At 39.7% G+C, this 20,573-nt stretch overlaps 1 protein-coding gene across 3 annotated transcripts in view; it reads left to right on the forward strand.

Moving 5' to 3' along the window:
* nos1 (nitric oxide synthase 1 (neuronal)) overlaps positions 1–20,312 on the forward strand; it is a 41,244-nt gene extending 20,932 nt beyond the window's left edge. The window contains exons 11-30 of one of the 3 annotated variants that reach the window (XM_036008757.1): positions 663–764; positions 967–1,161; positions 2,082–2,167; positions 2,758–2,902; positions 3,773–3,877; positions 3,963–4,021; positions 4,136–4,252; positions 4,669–4,704; positions 5,555–5,729; positions 6,457–6,595; positions 7,342–7,420; positions 7,577–7,770; positions 8,748–8,917; positions 11,043–11,253; positions 12,261–12,348; positions 12,952–13,070; positions 14,187–14,335; positions 14,810–15,004; positions 15,693–15,811; positions 17,408–20,312. In XM_036008757.1, the coding sequence (XP_035864650.1) occupies positions 663–764; positions 967–1,161; positions 2,082–2,167; positions 2,758–2,902; positions 3,773–3,877; positions 3,963–4,021; positions 4,136–4,252; positions 4,669–4,704; positions 5,555–5,729; positions 6,457–6,595; positions 7,342–7,420; positions 7,577–7,770; positions 8,748–8,917; positions 11,043–11,253; positions 12,261–12,348; positions 12,952–13,070; positions 14,187–14,335; positions 14,810–15,004; positions 15,693–15,811; positions 17,408–17,423 (2,499 nt within the window). In that variant the 3' untranslated portion in view covers positions 17,424–20,312. Of the gene's footprint in view, positions 1–662; positions 765–966; positions 1,162–2,081; positions 2,168–2,757; positions 2,903–3,772; positions 3,878–3,962; positions 4,022–4,135; positions 4,253–4,668; positions 4,705–5,554; positions 5,730–6,456; positions 6,596–7,341; positions 7,421–7,576; positions 7,771–8,747; positions 8,918–11,042; positions 11,254–12,260; positions 12,349–12,951; positions 13,071–14,186; positions 14,336–14,809; positions 15,005–15,692; positions 15,816–17,407 lie in introns of those variants that run through there. The other 2 variants (XM_031305523.2, XM_036008770.1) reach the window with 2 other exon arrangements.
* The last annotated feature ends 261 nt before the right edge of the window (positions 20,313–20,573 follow it).

The raw sequence follows: 20,573 nt of genomic DNA on the forward strand, positions 1-20,573 counted from the left end.
CTTATTAACTGCACGTCCTTGTGCTTTGTCACAAAGGCTCTTAACATAAATTACACATTGTTAATTTTAACATTATGCCAATATATATTTATTTATCCATCATTTATTTATGCAATCATATACTGCATTTTTGTGTGTATGTATTTGGAGAGGCAAATGAAATTGAGCTATTCTATAGCAGTGAAATATGGCATATAATTAGGGTAGCCAGACTACTATATTTGCATGTATCCTATAAGGACACATAAAAGAGAGTGTTCCCCATCTTAAAATCTCAATTTTCAAGCGCACTGCATTTAGATTTGTCTTCCAAGTAAAGTATAATAAATTGTGCTTGCAATTGTTTATGAGGGCTATTTGCTTGTGCACTGTTCTTTTAGTTGCATGAATTATTTTGTGAATAAGAAGAAAACATATTCCCAGCCCTTAAATTTAGCCACGAGGCACACAAAAGTATAAAGACTGAAGACGTTATCACTTTAATGATACACAGATATCACAGATGTTGAAGAACATGAAATTAAATTTCTTTTTTTAACCACCTGATGGAAGGCATGAAACATACTTGAATGTCACACATGATTTGATTTCTAAAGTGCCCACCAGTACAGTTACTTTCATATCAGCACTGTCATATTCAGGTTACTTTCTATATATTGTAGGAGGTTGCTAACAGGATGGCCTTAGACACCAGGAAGACTTCCTCCCTTTGGAAAGACAAGGCACTGGTGGAGATCAACATTGCTGTTCTCTACAGTTTCCAGGTTGGTACATCTTTTTGTGTGGCTGTTTTAAAAGAAAACTGCATAATATACAATGTAATTGTTTGAAAATATATCATACTTGGTTGTGAAATTATCCCAACTTTGATCTGAAAAAACTACATTTTCAAACTTTAATGCTGTAACTATTGTAATTACTAAAGCTTGTGTAAATTAATTCCTTGTTTGTGTCCTCTATTGTTAGTCATGCAAAGTGACCATAGTAGACCATCACTCAGCCACAGAGTCCTTCATGAAGCACATGGAGAATGAGTACCGGGTACGGGGTGGCTGTCCTGGAGACTGGGTGTGGATTGTGCCTCCCATGTCAGGGAGTATCACACCGGTTTTCCACCAAGAAATGCTCAATTACCGCCTCACCCCTTCCTTTGAGTACCAGGTGAGAGGGAGGTATAAACAGTGGTGGGATGTAACTAAGTACATTTACTCCAGTACTGTACTTAAGAACAAATCTGAGGTACTTGTACTTTACTTGAATCTTTTCTTTTCATGCTGCTACATTTCAGAGAGAGATATTGTACTTTGTACTCCACCTCATTAATCTGACAGCTTTAGTTATTGGTTACTTTACAAATTAAGATTTTTGTACACAAAACATGTAGCCTATGTAGCCTACAAGTCCAACTGACATGATTAGACCATTCAGCACAGAACTGTTTAGATCATTTCCAGTTTCTAAAATGTGAGGATGTTTCTGCATGGAGTACTTTTACTTTTAATACTTTAAGTACATTTTCCTGATGATACTTACATACTTTTACTTAAGCAATATTTTCAATGCAGGACTTTTACTTGCAGCAGAGTATTTTTACAGTGTGGTATTAGTACTTTCACTTAAGTAAAGGATGTAAATACTTCTTCCACCACTAGGTATAACAAAATCATTAAGTGCTTCCAGTGCTTTGTAGCTTCATCTTTTCCCTCAGGTTGAATTCACAATAAAACAGGCAAATAACTTCTGCACTGACATTAGCTTTAATAGACCACAACACAATTCATGGCATGTGTTATTGGCACCCCCACTATTATATATACACATCTACTACAAACTGGTTAACTGATTATCTATTTAAAGGAAGTCATTAAGGTAAATTAAAGTTGGAAATCATTACTGGGTAGTACAAGTAGACCAGGCATGTTAAAAAGGAAAGTGTGTACAGCAAATTATTTATACCAAGTCACTCCTCAAATACACTGAATGACAACCAACCACAGATGATGTCTCAGTATCTCAAAATGGATTTTTACCTTATACAAAGACAACCGCTGAACTTGAATTTCTTGTCCCATATGAAAAAGCCTGATCCCTGGAATACCCATGTGTGGAAAGGAATCAATGGGACGCCCACAAAGAAAAGGGCCATCGGATTCAAGAAGCTTGCCAAGTGAGTGTGTTGTCACACAGAAATATTAGAAGAAAACAATGCTTACTTTTGTTAAATTTGTGATTTGTTTTTCTTCTCATCTTCTTCCTGCATTTATAGAGTCAAGGTTAAATTTGCAGCCTGAAATGTCAGATAATTTACTGTCGGATGTGTAATCTAGGGCCAAACTAGTAATCACTTTCCTGACAAAAGCTACACACATGGAAAGGAAGCTGGTGTACTCAGCGGTGAAATGTATTCAATCAACCCCTCAGGGAGTAATCAAAGTTTTGTCAGTATTTTGTCTGTGAATGCACGCACTTGTGCACGCTCATGTTCTGCTATTAATAATATTGCCTCGAGGAGATGATAAGCTAGGTAATCACAATTGTCATCCATCCCCTACCTTGACATACGCTGAAGTGAACCACACTACCCTTTATAACAAATGTTTTATCAGACTTATCAACATGAAGGAATCTTCTGGTCATGGCTGAGGATTAAATGTGACAAACTGTTCGCTCGATTCAATGGTCTTTGGTTGATTTAATTAGTTGTCCTGTGTTTTTCTGTGCATCTCATTCTCACTGTCCCCCTTTTTGCCTCTGCAGGGCTGTGAAGTTTTCAGCCAAGCTCATGGGCCAGGCCATGGCCAAGAGAGTGAAAGCCACCATACTGTTTGCCACGGAGACAGGCAAATCGCAAGATTATGCCAAAACTCTCTGTGAAATCTTCAAGCACGCTTTTGACGCAAAGGTACGCTTGCTCCTACCTTGCATCATCTTATCTGAAAGCTGGACACGAGTGTCATTGTGCCGACATCTAATTAAAAAAAGCAGGAATTCAAAGACATCCTTCCTAGACCTCCCCCTCTCTTGCTTGGTGGCTGACGAAGCCAAGCAGATGCCAGCTGAGTACAGGCGATGAGAGGGTAGAAGACGAAGAAAGTGTGTCTTTTGTCACATTTTTCTTCTTCTCTCATGCAGTAAAGTGCCGCGGGTCGGAGGCAAGATTTAACCACCGAAGCGTTGAGCAGCGCAGTAGTTTAAGACAAGATCCTGAAGCACCCCTGGCTGTGCAAATCGGTTTAGAAAAATAGAGAGACGAAAAAATGCTAAACATGCTGCTCTCAATCATACACTGCATGCTCTTCCTCCAGGACATTTCTTATTTCCCAGTGTGATCAATCATACAAGAAGAGATTTGTGCATGCAAGTGTGTGGATGTGTCACTGAGAGTGGATGTCTGTAGATGGATCGCAGGGCAGATGCGAGCGCCCGGGGCAAATCTACGTTGTCTTGGGGCTAAAGCCGTGTGTGTGTGTGTGTGTGTGTGTGTGTGTGTGTGTGTGTGTGTTGAGTCCCATGGCAGACAAAGGCATTCACGTTGAGTGGTATGCATCATGGATGCTCGTTGTGTGGCAGCAGCATATTATCTCGTTAGAAGCGAGGACAGAGTGGTCATTACAACCTCCTCCTCTGCCAACGGCTGTGTGTTCAGCCTTAATTTACACGCTCAAGTCATCTGTCGTGTGAAGTGTGTCTCTGAGAGCAGGATTAAGACTACACCATGTAAGAGGAGGCTAAGATTCACTCCGCATTATGTTCTTTTTTGTGATCCTTGCAGGTCATGTCAATGGATGAATATGATGTGGTGGACCTGGAGCATGAGACGCTGGTGTTAGTGGTGACTAGCACATTCGGCAATGGTGATCCACCTGAAAATGGAGAGGTATGTACAGTAAATCAACAACTGCAGTTAATGAAGCACAGGACAGATGCACAGATTACTAACAGCCCTTCTTTGGTTACTTTAGAAATTTGGAGCTGCCTTAATGGAGATGCGCCACCCAACATCCAACACAGAAGATAGAAAGTGAGTTTAATCCATCAACCTGCCTGTCTTTGTATTTGTATATGTCAGTTATCTTTTTCCTTGAGTTTTTTTATATCCTTGCGTCCCATTTCTCTACTTCTGTCCCCTGTCCAGGAGCTACAAGGTCCGTTTCAACAGCGTGTCCTCCTACTCTGACACTCGCAAGTCCTCCAGCGACGAGCCAGAAGCCAGGATTAACTTTGAGAGCACCGGAGCTCTCGCCAATGTCAGGTAAACAAAAGCAGAGAAACCCACCATAACAGTCACAAAATAAGACTCTGTGTAGGATATCATTCGTTCGACAAGTGTTATCACAGAGTTCAGAGTTTTTTATTATCCCTCGTGGGGAAATTTAATTTACAGTTGGAGGTACAAAAACCAACGAAACAACACAATAAACAAGGCATAAAACATCTTAACAGCACACAACAACAGATTGAGAACAGTTTCATCACTTTAAAAGTGGACAGTGTCAAATAAAATCCCTTGAGGTTGTCTGGAAAAATTATTTTGAAAAGTGATTTCTAAAAGTGTCACTGAGAAGGCCCAAGTGGCACTAATAAAAACTGTGCAGTAAGTAATACTGTGGGGATTTGCAGATTAAAAGATATATATATAAAAATGTAGACTAATACATTTTATTGCAGTGGACAGTGTGCCGACCTGTTCAACAAGAAGTTCAAGTGAGTTGACTGCATTGCAGCGAAGCTGCGGTACAGGATGATTGCTTTTCTGCTTTAGATTCTCTATCTGTCCTCTAACCAAAAGCAGACAGTACAAGTATTCGTAAATACGGCAGCTATTTTGGTGGTTTTGGAAAAGGCAAGCTTCTAACGTGGACTTGGTGGCTGTGCTTTACAAATGTCTGTTTTGTATTTTGCTTTTTAGGAACTTTTTTTAACTACCTCTCCATCTCCTTCTCTTTTGTCGATGTTAGAATTGTGGACAGCTTGCAGCTACCACCTGTTTTTAAAATGTAAAGAGAAAAAACACAAGTGTCCTTTTAAACCTTGTAAACATACATCCGGCAAACTTTAGTACTGTTGTTTACAAGTTGGAGGGATATTAATGGTATTTGAAAGTAGGATTTTGCATAACACATCTCTGGGGCTTTGAATGTGAAAAAATTGACAGATATATTTCATTGGGTATTAAGAAAAAAGGCTTCCTCTAGACTTGAAAAACATCCAGCCTCCTTTTTTCTCTCTCTCTCTCTCTCTCTCTCTCTCTCTCTCTCTCTCTCTCACACACATATCTATTCTAACTATATTGGGATGACAGTTTGCTGACCAGCGAAGCTGCGTTACAGGATGATTGCTTTTCTGCTTTAGATTCTCTATCTGCCATCTAACCAAAAGCAGACAGTACAGGTTGGTGCTATTTGAAAAAGCAAGCTTCTAACGTGGACTCGGTGGCAGTGCTTTACAAATGTATGTTTGTGTTGTGCTTTTTTAAGACCGTTTTTTTAACTGCCTCTCCATGTCTGTCTGTTTCGTTGTATATGTGCGTGTGTGTGTGTGTGTCTCTGTTTAGGTTCTCAGTGTTTGGCCTTGGCTCCAGGGCCTACCCACACTTCTGCGCCTTTGCCCACGCTGTGGACACGCTGTTTGAAGAGCTGGGAGGGGAGCGCATCCTACGCATGGGGGAAGGAGATGAGCTGTGTGGCCAGGAGGAGTCATTCAGAACCTGGGCCAAGAAGGTTTTTAAGGTCTGTTTCTTGGGCCCTTTGGGATTGATTTAGTTCATTTTGTCAATCAAAATGGAGTGGTGTGCTTGGAATGGGCACACCATGCACACCCTGTTTTCTATACAACCACAACAGCATGAATTAAATCAGAAAACCCTCTCACCCCTTTGAAACCAGTGGTGGAGGACGTACTCAGATCATTTACTTAAGTAAAAGTAGCAAAACCACAGTGTAGAAAACAAGTAAAAATCCTGTATTCGAAAAAAAATAATTAAGTAAAAGTACAAATGTATTAGCATGAAAATGTACTTAAAGTAAATAAAGTAAAAGTGCTCATTATGCAATATGGCTAATTTCAGATTCATGCTTATTATATAATTGGATTATAATATATGATACATTAATGCTGCAGCTATTAAATGTAGGCGTAAAAAGTACAATATATTTATTAGAACAGTAGTGTAGTGGAACTATAAGTAACCCAAAAAATGGAATAATTCAAGTAAAGTATGAGTACCTCACAGTTGTACTTTGGAACAGTACTTGAGTGAATTTACTTAATACAACCCTAACAGTTAAGGTAGCATTTTGAAGGTGTTTGGCCAAACATGACATTGCCGGTGGAGGCTTTGCTGCTTAGAGTGCAAGAGATCATTTTCCAAATCCTTTGTTATTCCTGTGTTGGTGTGAAGGGGCGTTTTGAATAATGGTCGTGATCTTTCCGATGGTTGTGTCGTTACATGTGAAGGCGGCCTGTGACGTGTTCTGTGTTGGTGATGATGTGAACATCGAGAAGGCCAACAACTCCTTGATCAGCAACGACCGCAGCTGGAAGAAGAGCAAGTTCCGTCTGACGTACACAGCCGAGGCCCCGGCCCTCACAGAAGGTAAAGTGGCCATAATGTATCTCCAGAAGGGTTATTGATCAATAGCTGAGATTTGTGGCTCTGTTGAGGAATGAGAAATGATAATGCATGGAAATTTCAAGACCTTGAGTTCTAGTGTCCAAAATATTGGATCAGGTCTGAAATAGACCAGTGGCTCTGTTACCTAATTTGCTAAAATTAATAAGGTAAATTATAGCATTTTATGAGATATAGAATTGAATCTAGGTTTGATGCTGGGCAGCATGCAATATTATTAAAGATGATGGAGAAGAAGATAGTAAGATGTTGAGCACAATAAATCAAATAGACCTGAGGCAGCCCTCAGTGCTGCTCTGGACTTTGGACCCTTTTAATGTATGTACACTACACTCAGTTGCCAGTTTATTAGGTACACCTTGCTTAAACCAATACAGTCCTGCAATAAATCCTCCCTTTATGAAGGTTGTAATGTTTAGTTTTGCGTTGAAACTGTTTTAGAGAGGTGTTGATTTAACTATGATTTATATATATATATATATATATACACACATACATACATACATACATACATACACACACACACATACATACACACACACACACACACACACACACACACACGTGTATATGTATGGGGTGAACTAAATAAAAAACACCTGTAACATATCAAACAAGCGTATTTCCTAAAATGAAAAAAAGTATGTTTTAGACCAGTCACTAAATAAAGTAAATATATGTAATGTAATTTTGTTTCTGTCTGCCAACAGCTCTGTACAGTATCCACAAGAAGAAAGTGTATGGAGCAAAGATACTAGAATCTCAAAACTTGCAAAGTCCCAAATCCAAGTAAGTATGTACTGACACCTGTGAGCAACTTTTTAAATAATGTTTAATTTATCTAATGCACTCTTCTGTTTTCATTCAGTTTACTGTGGTGTGTGAACTGAATGGAACTGACTGAAAATGGTGCAGAGTTCCCTAAACCTCTGATCTCTTTTACAGTCGCTCCACCATATTTGTGCGGCTCCACACAAACAACCACGACAGGCTGAGCTACCAGCCCGGCGACCATCTGGGCATCTTCCCTGGCAACCACGAGGACCTGGTGACAGCTCTCATAGATAAACTGGAGGATGCTTCACCTGTCAATCAAATTGTGAAAGTGGAGTTCCTGGAGGAGAGGACCACTGCCCTAGGTGGGTGATGCTATTAGCAACGTCACACTTCTTTACCAATATGGTAGGCTTGCAACCAGGAGGGTTGCAGTGTGGAATCTGGGCAGGATGTCAAAATCAAAACATGGATAAGAAACAGTCTCTCTTACCGCAATAAACAACGTGAAGTCACACTTTAGCGAGGTATCTATGCCCAGAAATGTGTCAGTGAAGCTGCATATTATAACAGTTGTGATGACACTGGGTGACATAAGTGTGATTTTTCACTGCGACTGTAATGCAAGGTGTTTCTTAAACACAGTATTTGAGCTTAATCAACCTTTACCTTGACACATTAAACCATTCTTGGTGATGGCTTATTGAACTTCCTGCCTTCCTCTTTGAAATGCTTTCTCCTGTCACACTAGAATAGATAGTCTGCATGGATAATGTGTCCCAAGAGTCTTCTGAATTTAGCAAAACTGCTCTGCAACTGTTTTTAAGAGTAACTTTAACCCTAAATGTAGTTTGTAATACACTGTAATAAGCAAATATAAGGAAGTTTTTACTTGTTTATTAATTATAATTCATCATAGAAAGCATCTAAAATGTGTGTATTAACAGGTAATGAATTCTTGATAATACAGTATAACATAGGCTTGACCATATGTATATATGACATGTGATTACACATGTACAGATCTACACTACCTACAGTGTGTAATAGCATTGCCTGTGGGCCGTCCGGTGCTAGGCAGGTTGTAAACTGTGGGTTTATCAGTGCTTTTTCACAGTATTCAACGACTGTCTGAATGTGGTTGATGCAGGCCGGAAAAAACAAAACAAAGCTAAAAGAAGCTACAGCGCTTCGTAGAGTTTAGTGGAACTTCAGAGTTGGGTGATAATTATCTGTGGGTTTATTACCACGAGCGTTCCCTTTCATGTTACACATAGTCATTTGATCCACTGAAAATATAAAATTGGAATTAATGCAGCTTTAACCTTCTTCCTTTCTGCAGGTGTAATCAGTAACTGGACAAATGAGACTCGTATCCCACCCTGCACCATCTACCAGGCCTTCCAGTACTTCCTGGACATCACCACCCCACCGAGCCCTGTGCTGCTGCAGCAGTTTGCTGCTCTGGCAACCAATGACAAACAGAAAAAGAAACTAGAGATCCTCAGTAAGGTAAAGTCACTTTTGGCATTAGCATTATTAACACTGACCTTCACAATTATTGAACTGCACTGAGCGCTAAGCTTGGTTGGTGACCAGAGACACACAGAGGATTTGAGATGTATGTGCGTAGGCTACATACAAATATATGCTCTCTAATTTTTTTTTATAGAGCCAAACGTATGCAGCTATTTTTTTCTCTTTTTTTATTAGAACATTTTTCAAAGCACAGTTCTCTAAAAAAAAATTCACCATATGTTTACGGCACAACAATAACCGACACATTCATATTGTTTGCCATCAAAAAGGAGGGAGATCGTTTTCTGTGTCTGAAAGCCGATTTGATGCACGTGGCACTGACGGAAATATGTACAGCAGGAATGAGCTGGCGCCAAATTAAAGCCGTTGATCGTTACAACCCAGAGCCATTCCCCCCTTGCAGTGCCTCCCACAATTCACTCTCCGTTTTTGTCAATGCGTGGAAAAGGCTGGCTGAGGCCAAGCAGTGACTCATACTGTATGCTCATACATCGAATCATTGTCACCAAAGCAAGAAAAGAAGGAAGGCGTCTAAATTCAGAAGAAGAGACAGTACAGTAGAATCAGTACTGCAGATCATTTTTATTTTTACATGCCCTAAATTTCAAGCCTTTTTAGGACTAAAGGTTTCTCAGACTTTTCTAATTATCTTTTCAGCTTTACAAGCATTAAACAATCAAAATCATGTTTGTTTTATTATTTGTGTTCTGTTTTGCATGAAAGAAGAATTGATAAAACAAAAATTAGATTACAAATTAATTTACAATATCTCAAATAAACAAACTATACCAGTCCTTAAAAAGCCCCACAACCCCAACTGTGTATCAAGGTTGGAAAACTCTGGCCCAAAAGTACTTTCGCTGTTAGAATTTTGCTGACATACATTGCTTCAAACAGTGCTTCGGGCCCAGATCACACTAGGCTTCTGTGTTGCTCATTAGCAGCTTGAGAACAACTTAAAAGTTGGGACCATATCAAAGTTTTTTTAGCCTGGTGGCAGTGCTCCAAATTCATCACATCCAAATGTCAGTGATGACACACAAAAACAGTTGGGCAGTGAATGGAGAATGGCTTTGCTTGTGGCTGCCTCCTGCTCTTGAGTAAAAATTGTTTGCAGATCTTAAAAAGGAAACCATCAAGGGCTGCACAATATATTGTTTTTTTATTGCCATCGCAATATCAACTGGCGCAATAAACACATCGCGGAGGCTGCGTCATATCGCAAAAGGCACTCAGAGATTTTTTTGTGTTGAAAGAGCAGTAAAAACTGCACTTTAAAATGTTCTGTCATTCTATTTTTAGTGGTGTCTTTCATATTTAATTCAATGTTCAATTTGTTCAATAAAAAGAATGATGGAAATGGTTTCCCTTTCATTTGTTTTAAATTCAACAAGCAATTTGTTGTATTTTAGCAGAACACTGAAAGCAGCAGAAGGGAGTACATTTTAATATCTGTTTATTTATCGCAAGTAATATCGTTATCGCAATATTCAGCAACTTTATCGCATGTTTTCCTCATATCGTGCAGCCCTATCGTTATCGTGGCAGTAGTCTATATACACAACGTTCCACTTCCGGGATTGCTCCGCTGCCACCAGAAATTCAGCCGGATGTCCCTCATTTCGGCCGGATGTCTGTTACCTTGGGCTTTCTTTGTGTTGGCATTTTAAACTCCGATGGATTTATGAGGACTAGTACGGTTGATTGCTCTTCAGATCTCTGCAGGGTAAATCCAGACAGCTACCTAGACTATCTGTCCAGTTTCTGTCTGAGTTTTCTGTTGCACAACTAAAACCACCTTTGAACATACACATGTTCCATCAAAACAAGTTCCTTCCCGAGGCTATTTTGCAGAGGCGCTGTTGCTCCGAGACGATTGTGATTGGTTTAAAGAAATGCCAATAAACCAGAGCACCTTTTTCTCCCAGGAATCCCGGGAATGCTGTGTGGACTCGCCAGATCCTCCTCTGGCAATGCGAGACTATCGTGGCAGTTACTTTGCTGTCTTAATTAGGAAAACAATTCAACAACTTACCAAGACAGAAATGAAATCTAATACATATGTTATCCCACCTTGTCTTTCTCTGTGACATCTCAGGGCTTGCAGGAGTACGAGGAGTGGAAGTGGTACAATAATCCGACACTGGTGGAAGTGCTGGAGGAGTTCCCCTCCATCCAGATGCCCTCCACTCTGCTGCTCACTCAGCTGCCCCTGCTGCAGCCTCGCTACTACTCTATCAGCTCCTCTCCAGACCTGCACCCAGGAGAGATCCACCTCACCGTCGCTGTGGTCTCTTACCGTGCCAGAGGTTAGGACCTGCTACTCATTTGGGGCTCTCTGAGCATTAGCTAATGTCTCTCAAAGGATTTTAAGGCTGTGTGGGTTTAGCTGCAGGTGGTTTAGTATTTTCTGCTGACTGCAGGGATGAACTTTAATGCTCCCATTAGGCTTTTGAGGGTCTGAAATTGGTCTTTTTTTCCTGGCATTTTGTAAGGCCACTTTCTTGACATTTCAGTAAAAACGCAAAATAAACTCAACCATACCCTGTGGTTTCTAGTAGACTGTATTAAGCAGTATGTTATTATTTAAAAAGTACTGCTGAGTGCATGTATACTATATATATTTTTGTTTAGTTCAGTTCAGTTTATGCCATGGATAAAAGGCAATGTGCTGTGGCTCTTTCACGGTTGCACTTGAAAAGTCAAATGACTCAGCTTATCTGAGAACCCTCCGATGACTCAAAAAAAAAATTGATTGGAAGTTATCTTGGAAAGCCAGTCTGCTTCATAGGGCAACCAGACCACAACTGTAATTACAAGAAACATAGCTTTAGAAACACCTCAGGAAGATTCTATATCTGCAGATACAGCAGATTCTATTTAGAGATATGGCCACAAACACAAATGAGAGAAAACACTGCAGGTATACCAGTCTGTCTGACAGTATATAAAATGCATTAGCTATTCAGGTTTTGATTTTAGTGTTTAGTGTTAGTGCATAGGATATCACAAGGCTCTTATATTTCCACCTTTGCAATTAGCATCTATACTCTCAGCCTGTCAAGTAGTCAGCAAACATTACCAGATGCTAATGTTACTATTTTCTCTCGCACGTGTAATGTTTATTTGTGCAAACATTACTATGATTGTAAAGGCAACGGTTGAATTACTGTAATTTCCCTTTCGAGAGAGCGAGCGAAAAATGGCCCTAGTCTTGGAAGGAGTGTTAAAAGGGCCACTCTTCTCCTTTTGGTGAGGTGAAGAGTGAAGAGAAAAAAAGGTAATGTGCTTCCTTAGTAATGATCATTCCTTTCAGATGGAGAGGGACCTATCCACCATGGAGTGTGTTCGTCGTGGCTCAACAGGATAGAGATGGGGGAGATGGTGCCATGTTTTGTCCGAGGGTAAATTTCACAATGTTTAAATAAGGAATTTTGTAGAATGCCAGATGAATCAGTATTGTGGCATGTTAAAAGAAAAGTATGACATTTTGGGGAATTAAACTAATCTGCCTTCTTGCCAAAAGATTGATACCACTCTCACGTCTGCATGCTACATATCAAGCTACCACCAGCAGCTGCCTAACTTCGCTTAGCATAAAGACAGGAAATGGGGAAATAGCTAGCTAGACGATCTGTCCAATCTGAGTTTTCTGTTGCACGACAAACAACTTTTGAACGTACACGTTCCACCAAAACAAGTTCCTTCCTGAGGCTATTTTGCAGCAGCATCGTTGCTCCATATGATGATTAGCACCACCCGATTGTGATTGGTTTAAAGAAATGCCAATAAACCAGAGCACGTTTTTCTCCCATCCCGGAATGCTGTGTGGACTAGCCAGTCAGTCTGGCAAAGCGAGACTAGCCACACACTAACTCTTGGCAAGAAAGCGAATAAGCGTAATTTCTAAAATGTCAAACTATTGCTTTAAGTACATTTCACAAGCTGTGTGGTCATTTTTAGGACGTTTTTACTTAATTTATTTTTTGTCTATTTAATTACTTTAGCGCACCATCATTCCATCTTCCTAAAGACAACCAAGTACCTTGTATCCTGGTGGGACCAGGAACAGGAATCGCCCCATTCAGAAGCTTCTGGCAACAGAGACTTCATGACCTTGAACACGGTTGGTTTTTTTCCTCATTCCTTAGAGCAGTGGTTCTCAACCTGGGGGTCGGGACCCCCAAGGGGGTCACAAGAGAATTTCTGGGGGTCGCCAGATGGTTGGGGGGAAAAAAAATTAAATAACATATTCTAGACTGGGGAGTTTGGTACATTTCATGTGTTATATTCAGAGCTTCATTTGTAAATCAGGAGGACCTGGAACACAGAAAGGAGTCTGATGGCGGGGTCAGGGGGAGAGGAAAGTCACAAACGCATCAAAAGTCCACAGAGCCTGGGGCACTTGGGCAAGGCTGGGGGCTAGCTGCTAAAACTAAACTGTCATTAAAGCAAAACATTATTTGTTTGTGTATTAATCAGAGCGCTTTTTTTTTTTTTTAAATCACTCAAAATCAGCAGGGGGAGGTGTGTAGAAACTGCTGCAAACTGCCGTTTCAACGGTTTGCAGCTCTTTCTCTCGTTGAAAAGGTTGAGAACCCCTGCCTAGAGATGCATTTATTACTACCTTTTTATAGAGAGGTGTTGCAGTGGATTCTCACTGCTGCACATTAACCTGCAGACATAATCTTAAATTTGATGGCTGATTATAAGAATATCCAGGATAAGCTGATATATTTACTCTTCAAGTTAAAATGCTTTTTACATTACATGTCGTTTAGCTGATGCTTTTATCACACACACATTGGTTGATGTATCGCAGTGGGACCGCTGCCTCCAAGGCACCTAACCCTAACCTTAACCCTAACCCTAACCTTAACCAGTGCCTAATCCTAGTGCCTTCCAGGCAGCGCTGCCTGGAAGGAGCCGTTGGGGCAAAAAACACCGATAACCATATATACTGAGAGGTTTATGCCTCGACGCAGAGGTCCAGGGTTCCAATCCGACCTGTGACGATTTCCTGCATGTCTTGCCCCTCTCCTTCCCCTTTCTCACCTAGCTGTCCTGTCAAAAATTAAAGGTGGAAAAGCCCAAAAAAAAAAAAAAACTATATCATTCCCTGAAAAGTAATAATGGAATTCAGATCAAATCCCTGTTAGAGATTTAGATAATACACAAAACAGCAGACTCACTCTACAACACCATTCAGAGCAATAAAGTAACTCTGCCCGTCACCTTTTAGGAATTGAGTCGTGCCCCATGATCCTGGTGTTTGGTTGTCGGCAGTCTGAGATGGACCACATCTACAAGGAGGAGACCATCCAGGCCAAGAACAAAGAAGCGTTTAAGGAGCTCTACGCGGCCTATTCCAGAGAACCCGGCAAACCAAAGGTACAAGCGCAAGTTTACAAGGTAAACTCTCCATAGCTGTGGATGAGTTGCCTGTCACAACTCTCATTGGACTGCTGTGTGGGTTTGAAATGCAATCACAGAGTAGAGAATAAAAACAGCTGTGGGTGTATTCTGAAGTAAGCTCACTCCAATTGACAATGTGTTTTCATTTGACGATTTTTCTGCAGTTGTTTTTCAGGTAAAAATATTAGAATTTGTTTTGCTGTCTTCTTGGTCCTCTTTATGGGTTTACTGTTCTGTTATTTGTAGCAATGATGTTCAATATCTGAGTTTAAAAAGAGTGAAATAAACAGAATGTAGAGTAGAGAAAAATATTTGCAGATTGCAAATTTTACTTTATTCCCTACCTATCAGTGATCTCCTGACTGTCTTTTACATTGTTTTTCTTTCCTACTTTTCTCCCACTTGACATCTTCATGCACACTCATCATTCCTTCTCTGCCTCTCTGTCAGAAATATGTACAGGATGTACTGCGTGAGCAGCTGTCAGAGACGGTGTACCAGTGCCTGAGGGAGGAGGGAGGACACATCTATGTGTGTGGGGATGTTACAATGGCTGGGGATGTTCTCAAGACTGTCCAGCAAATCATCAAGCAGCAGGCCAACATGACCCTGGAGGATGCTGGCTTCTTCATCAGCAAGCTGCGGGTAAGAGAGGGCAATGTCGTCGCCATGATGTTCAGCATTAAACCCCACTGAACAGCTCAGAAGTGATGGTAGTGTCAGGGTCACAAGTTGAGCTGTGAAAATAGTGAATATTAAGTGCTCTCCACCATTGCAGAGGTTTTCTTAACAGGTCAGCTTTTCCACATGAATGTATATAACTGAGTGCTAAGCATGGAATTACTGAAAAACAGAAGGCGTGTTGAGTCATTATTTCCTGAAAAAATTAAGGCTTATTTTCATTTGAACTCATGGGTAAAAAGACTATAAAAAGAATGGCACGTGTTACTAAGTCCACTATTAAAACACTTACCTGTGTAGAATGCAAATGGACTGAAGAGTTGTTTTGCAGTACTGTTCAGTGAATTTGTCAAATGCAATGACTGCAGGCATGTAAACACAGTCGGGATGCCTCTGGTCATCTACAAATGTTTAATCATAATGCAAAATCTAATCAGTGTATAGTGTAAGAGTAGATACAAAAAAAAAATCTAAAATACACAAACCAAAAGAATGTACCTAAAAGGGAAAGCTCCAAAGACAGTAAAGAGTTCAAACATTTTTAAAAACTCTAGTCTACTAAAACCTGTCATGCACTGTTTAACAATATACAAAACAATCTCCATCTCATGTTTTCTTCCCCTTCTCTCGCTACTTCCACTACTTCATCCAGGATGAGCATCGCTACCATGAGGACATCTTTGGCGTCACCCTGCGCACCTATGAGGTCACCAACCGGCTTCGTTCAGAGTCCATAGCCTACATTGAGGAGAGCAAAAAGGACTCGGATGAGTAAGTGGTTTGTGCCTTTTTAATTTCCAGCATTTTCCATTTTCCTTAAGGTCATTAAAACAAGGTTTATTGTATTGCCAATATGGACTTGCTTAGTAAATGTCATGGCAATATTCTTAGTGGATTAAGAGATTTCGTGCAGTGTTAACATTTAGGCTTTTGCATAGTAGAAAAGACAACCGCAGTAAATGTTGTAGGAACCTGCCAAGTAGATTTTGACATTTCTTGTCTAGAAATGAATATTTTGGGTGATGGTATTAAAGGAAAGTTCAGGGGGTCACCAGAAACAGTAGGACAAATCCTCTTAGTCGTAAATATCAGCATCAATTTCTATTAAAATTGTTCCATTAGGTCATGAGATACAATGCCGTGAAGTGTTGGTCAAGGGACCATTTTCATAGGATGGTGGTGCTAGATAGAAGACCAATGAGCCACCATAATTAGTAGTAAGAGCATGAAGTGTGGATGTTTCTTCCACAAGATTTGCTTAACTGCAACATTAATATTTTGGCTGTTTTGTTTCAATATTTTTTTTCGAGACAGTATAACTTTTTGTCCAATGCTTTTATGGGCTTCAAATCTTTCAAATTTGTATCATATGTAACATCGTTGTCTGTTTTTGTAGCAATAGTTTTAAGATTTCAGCTGTCAATAAAATCCCCCTGGTAATTGAAGATTGAGACCAAATGCTTAGAACCTTTCAAGTAGCTTTACTAGCCTTTTGCTAATTTAGTTAGCCATTTAGCTGACTCATGTCAGCTAACCACTTAGTCATGAATCATATTTTTGTTTAAAAACAGCATCTCATTCACCAAATGAAACCAGAAATGAACCCACATTTATTTATTCCTTTCTTCATTCATATATCATTTCATTTCCTCATTTAGCGGTTCATGGTTTGTCTGTTTTTGTTTGAAAGCATGGTTATGTCTAGTATGTACACATAAAGCCATGATCACTCACTTGACTCGTCCGCAACACCGCTGAACTGCTTAAGATCTGTGATGTGTTTTCTTATTTTTTCATCTTTTATTTTTACCAGTGATTCTTCTTCGCCACTCAAATTTGCCATCTGGTTAGCTCATATTTTAGAAAAAAAAAACAGTTTTGGCATAGCTCTTTCAGATTTCTCAGCCAGTGAGATTACTAGAGCAGCTCTCTCCGAGAGACGTTTATACAAGTAGTCCAACTCCAATCTCCAACCTGTAGTTGTCATCGTTTCAGATGAAAACAGAGTGGGTAACCATAGAAACCCGTGGCGAAGGCCCTTTAAACTAACAGGATTAGAGTGAAAGCGAGTGGGTCTGTTCCATTTCTGTTTTTGTTTCTGTCGTCATTTGTGCCCATTCAAGATTAAACACTTCATATATACCCTTGCCATGAGAACAAAACAAGAGCCCTACATATCCACTATGGTTCATTAAGCACCAACATAATGCATCACAGACGATGGCTCCTGTGTGGATTGTCACTTGAATTTCACATTTGGCCATCAAAGCCCCTGTTCGCTGGATGAGTAATGACTGTAACATCTCTATTCCCATGTCTCTGTTGCTCTCTCGGTCTGTCTGTCTCTCCTTCTGTCTTCTCTCTCAGGGTTTTCTGCTCGTAGGTCCTTGGATCGGGGGCTTTCCGACAACAACCAGTCTGGAGGACACAGCAAAGCTGGTTATAAAATACTGTGCCACTTTTTGTACTGTAAAAAAAAGGGTTTCATTCTTCTTTTTTTATACCACTTTAATGTTTCTGTTGGGCTCTGCGATTTTGTCTGTAGCAAATTGGAAATGTTCTGTTCTCTGAGAATCTGTTTTGCTTGTTGATGATACTTCCAAAAATTATAAATTGTTCATTTTGATTCATAATGTGTGCACCTAGTGTAATGACCTGCCTCATTGTGAATGCATGACCAAGACACGAATATAGACAAAAATATACTCAAGAAATATAATATACTCAGTGTTATTGTTAGTTAAAAAGCTTTTATTGGGGTTTTATATTTACGAGGAAAAGTGTGGCATTGACAACAAACTCAGACATTTCTGAAATATGAATAAAGTCGAGTTTAGGTTTCAGAAAAGAATCAGGGCTGGTCAAATCTATTTTGGCTGTTTGTTTGTTTTTTAAATCAAAGTTCAAGGGGAAGAGATAATTGAAAGATGTACAGGCATGCAGATAGAAAAACTGAAAGGCAGATTTTCTGTGCGCAAATGTGTTGACAGGTCGCCCTGAATTATGAAAACAGTGATTCTGTCAGAGCCTCGACTAACATATTATCTCACTCTTCACTGGCAGTCCATCAGAATGCATCAGCCTCTGTTCCAGCTCTCTTTTAAGTGGCCTGTCCATTCTCTCCCTAGCAGCATAATGTGTGTCCCAGCTGGTGCGTTCCTAACCCACAGTGGCTGCATAGGAATGTGCAGGGCAGCCATTAAAGGAGAAGTCTTTACCTGAGTGACATATTTACATATTTAAATAAACTAAAATTAATGACAAATAAAAATATCTTTAAACGTCTTTCAGGGCTCTCAGATTTTAAAAATATCGAAGTATTGATGTGTTGACTATAATAAAGGGAAAAATATTTTCCAATCATATAATCATGGTGGAAGGACATTGTTTTGAAACATGATTTCTTGAATTGTAGATGATTATTTAATGATTAAATCAGTAGTTTATAAGTTAAAGGTTTTTTTGGGGAAATATGCTTATTCTCTTTCTTTGTTATTGGTTTTACGGGAGACTATTTGCCAGACTTTCTCTTGGCTGGAAGCAGGAAGTCACTACTCCCAGCCAAGAAATGGTCCGTTTTGATTATTGAGCTTTGAAGGTGCTTGTAGGAAAATTTGGTTATTTTGGGATTTAGCCAAGCTACCTGTTTTCTCCGTTTCCAGTCTTTATACTAAGCTAAGGCCTCTGGCTGTAGCGTCATATTTACCGTACAAACATAATAGCAGTATCGATTTTCTCTTACCTTACTCTGTCGAACTATTCCTTTAAAAATGAAATATCTGTTAGAAAACATCGTTAAGTAAAGCAAAAAATCACTATAGCACCATGTGCTGCCCAGACCATATCTGACAGCTATTGAGCTTTTAAAAATTGCATTTATCATCATAACTCCTCTGCCTCATGCCTTACATATTAACTTTCTGCCTCTGCCTACATACAGCACATTCATTCTTTCTTTCGTCTCTCTGCATGATTGTGCGCAACCCTACGGCTCACACGCCACCCTTTCACTGTGACCTGACACCTGCTCAGTAGCATCAGCGTGCGTGTGTGTGTGTGTGTCCCATAGAAATCATAAGTGTGTGTGTGCATCTCTATACGAGTGGGTGTAAAACATGCATGTGGTCAGGTGTTTTTACATGATTATTCTGCTTGTTGTCTGTTACCTTGTCAAACTGGTCAGATTTTAAAATAAGCATGAATTTGTTGCTCTGAGTCACACAAGCCTGCAAATCTTACAGACGGTGTTATGCTAACAGGAAACTGCCCACATGGCTTTTAGTTTTGATCTCAGCAGTTCAGTTCTATTGTAATAAGTTCCAGTGACATTTTTCAGGGACAAGAGGCAATCACGCTGCCGCTGTGGTCATTTGCTGCTTTCCAGTGAGTCAGGGTTGTAATTTGAATATATAATTCCTGCAGGGGCCACATTGTTAATTGATCACCCACTCTACAGTAACTTGTGGCTTTCTATTGTCAGAGTTAGTTGTCTAAAGATAACTGTTAGCATGAATAACAGATTTCAATGTGATTTTCAAACATCCTTCACAGCTGCCGAGAATATTGGTTTGGTTTCTTGGGGTGTTTTTCTGAATCAACTGTTTGTTTGTTTTTAAATGGGTGATTTCCCATGTCCCCACTGTTATTCATTCTGGATGAATGTCTCCTCTGTATAACTTGTTTGAACAGATTTTGTCAAGAAAATGTCTATGATGTGAAATGTGCAGCAGGAAAACAAATTATACACCATATAGCTTCTATACAGGTTGATATATATTCAAAGACAAAGTATAAAATATAAAAAGTACCACTTCAATCTTTTCTAAGAATGTATTTTGATTATATAAATGAGCACTATGATTTTGCTTGATTTAAAAAAAACTAAACAAAAAATGGCCTATTCTACGCTGTCTCTTATATCCTTTAGGTATGGGAATAAAACAGCAGCATTAAATAAATGCATGGTGAGCTTCTCTCTCCTGTTCATATTTTAAAAGCTCTATTTACCAGCACTGTGTCAGTCAGTGAGACTGTATTGTGAGATTGCCCCGGCTTTCTCACAGGACTTTGTATGGTTAAAAAAAAAAAAAAAACATTCTCGAGGGGTTTCTTTTTCTGTGTTTGCATATCGCTGCTGCTATTAACAACTCTGATCCAATCAGCCTCTGCTATAATGACCTTTGTTGTGTAATGGATTGAGGATATTCCATTTTAATGCATCAACTGCAAGGACTTTGTATTTACTTACAAATAAAGAGAAACATTTACAGAATATGCCAACACTTTTGTTTGTTTTATTTTAATTGTCTATATAAGAAAGAAGCCTGGCTGGAAAGGTTTATTCCTGCAGTAGAACTTGTTTAAGGTCAAAGTGTTTTAGTTTGATGGTCAGATTTAGATGGTGATAGAAAGTTTTTCCCTGAAACATAGTTGCAGCAAACAAGCCATTTACTTCCCCTCCTCTTCCTGCCTCTGTAAGTGCTGGTCGTCATGGCTCAGAGTGTCTGCACTCAGAGCACAGCAATGCCTCTCA

This window comes from Sander lucioperca, chromosome 2, assembly GCF_008315115.2.
Source record: "Sander lucioperca isolate FBNREF2018 chromosome 2, SLUC_FBN_1.2, whole genome shotgun sequence".
In the NCBI taxonomy this organism is placed as follows: domain Eukaryota; kingdom Metazoa; phylum Chordata; class Actinopteri; order Perciformes; family Percidae; genus Sander; species Sander lucioperca.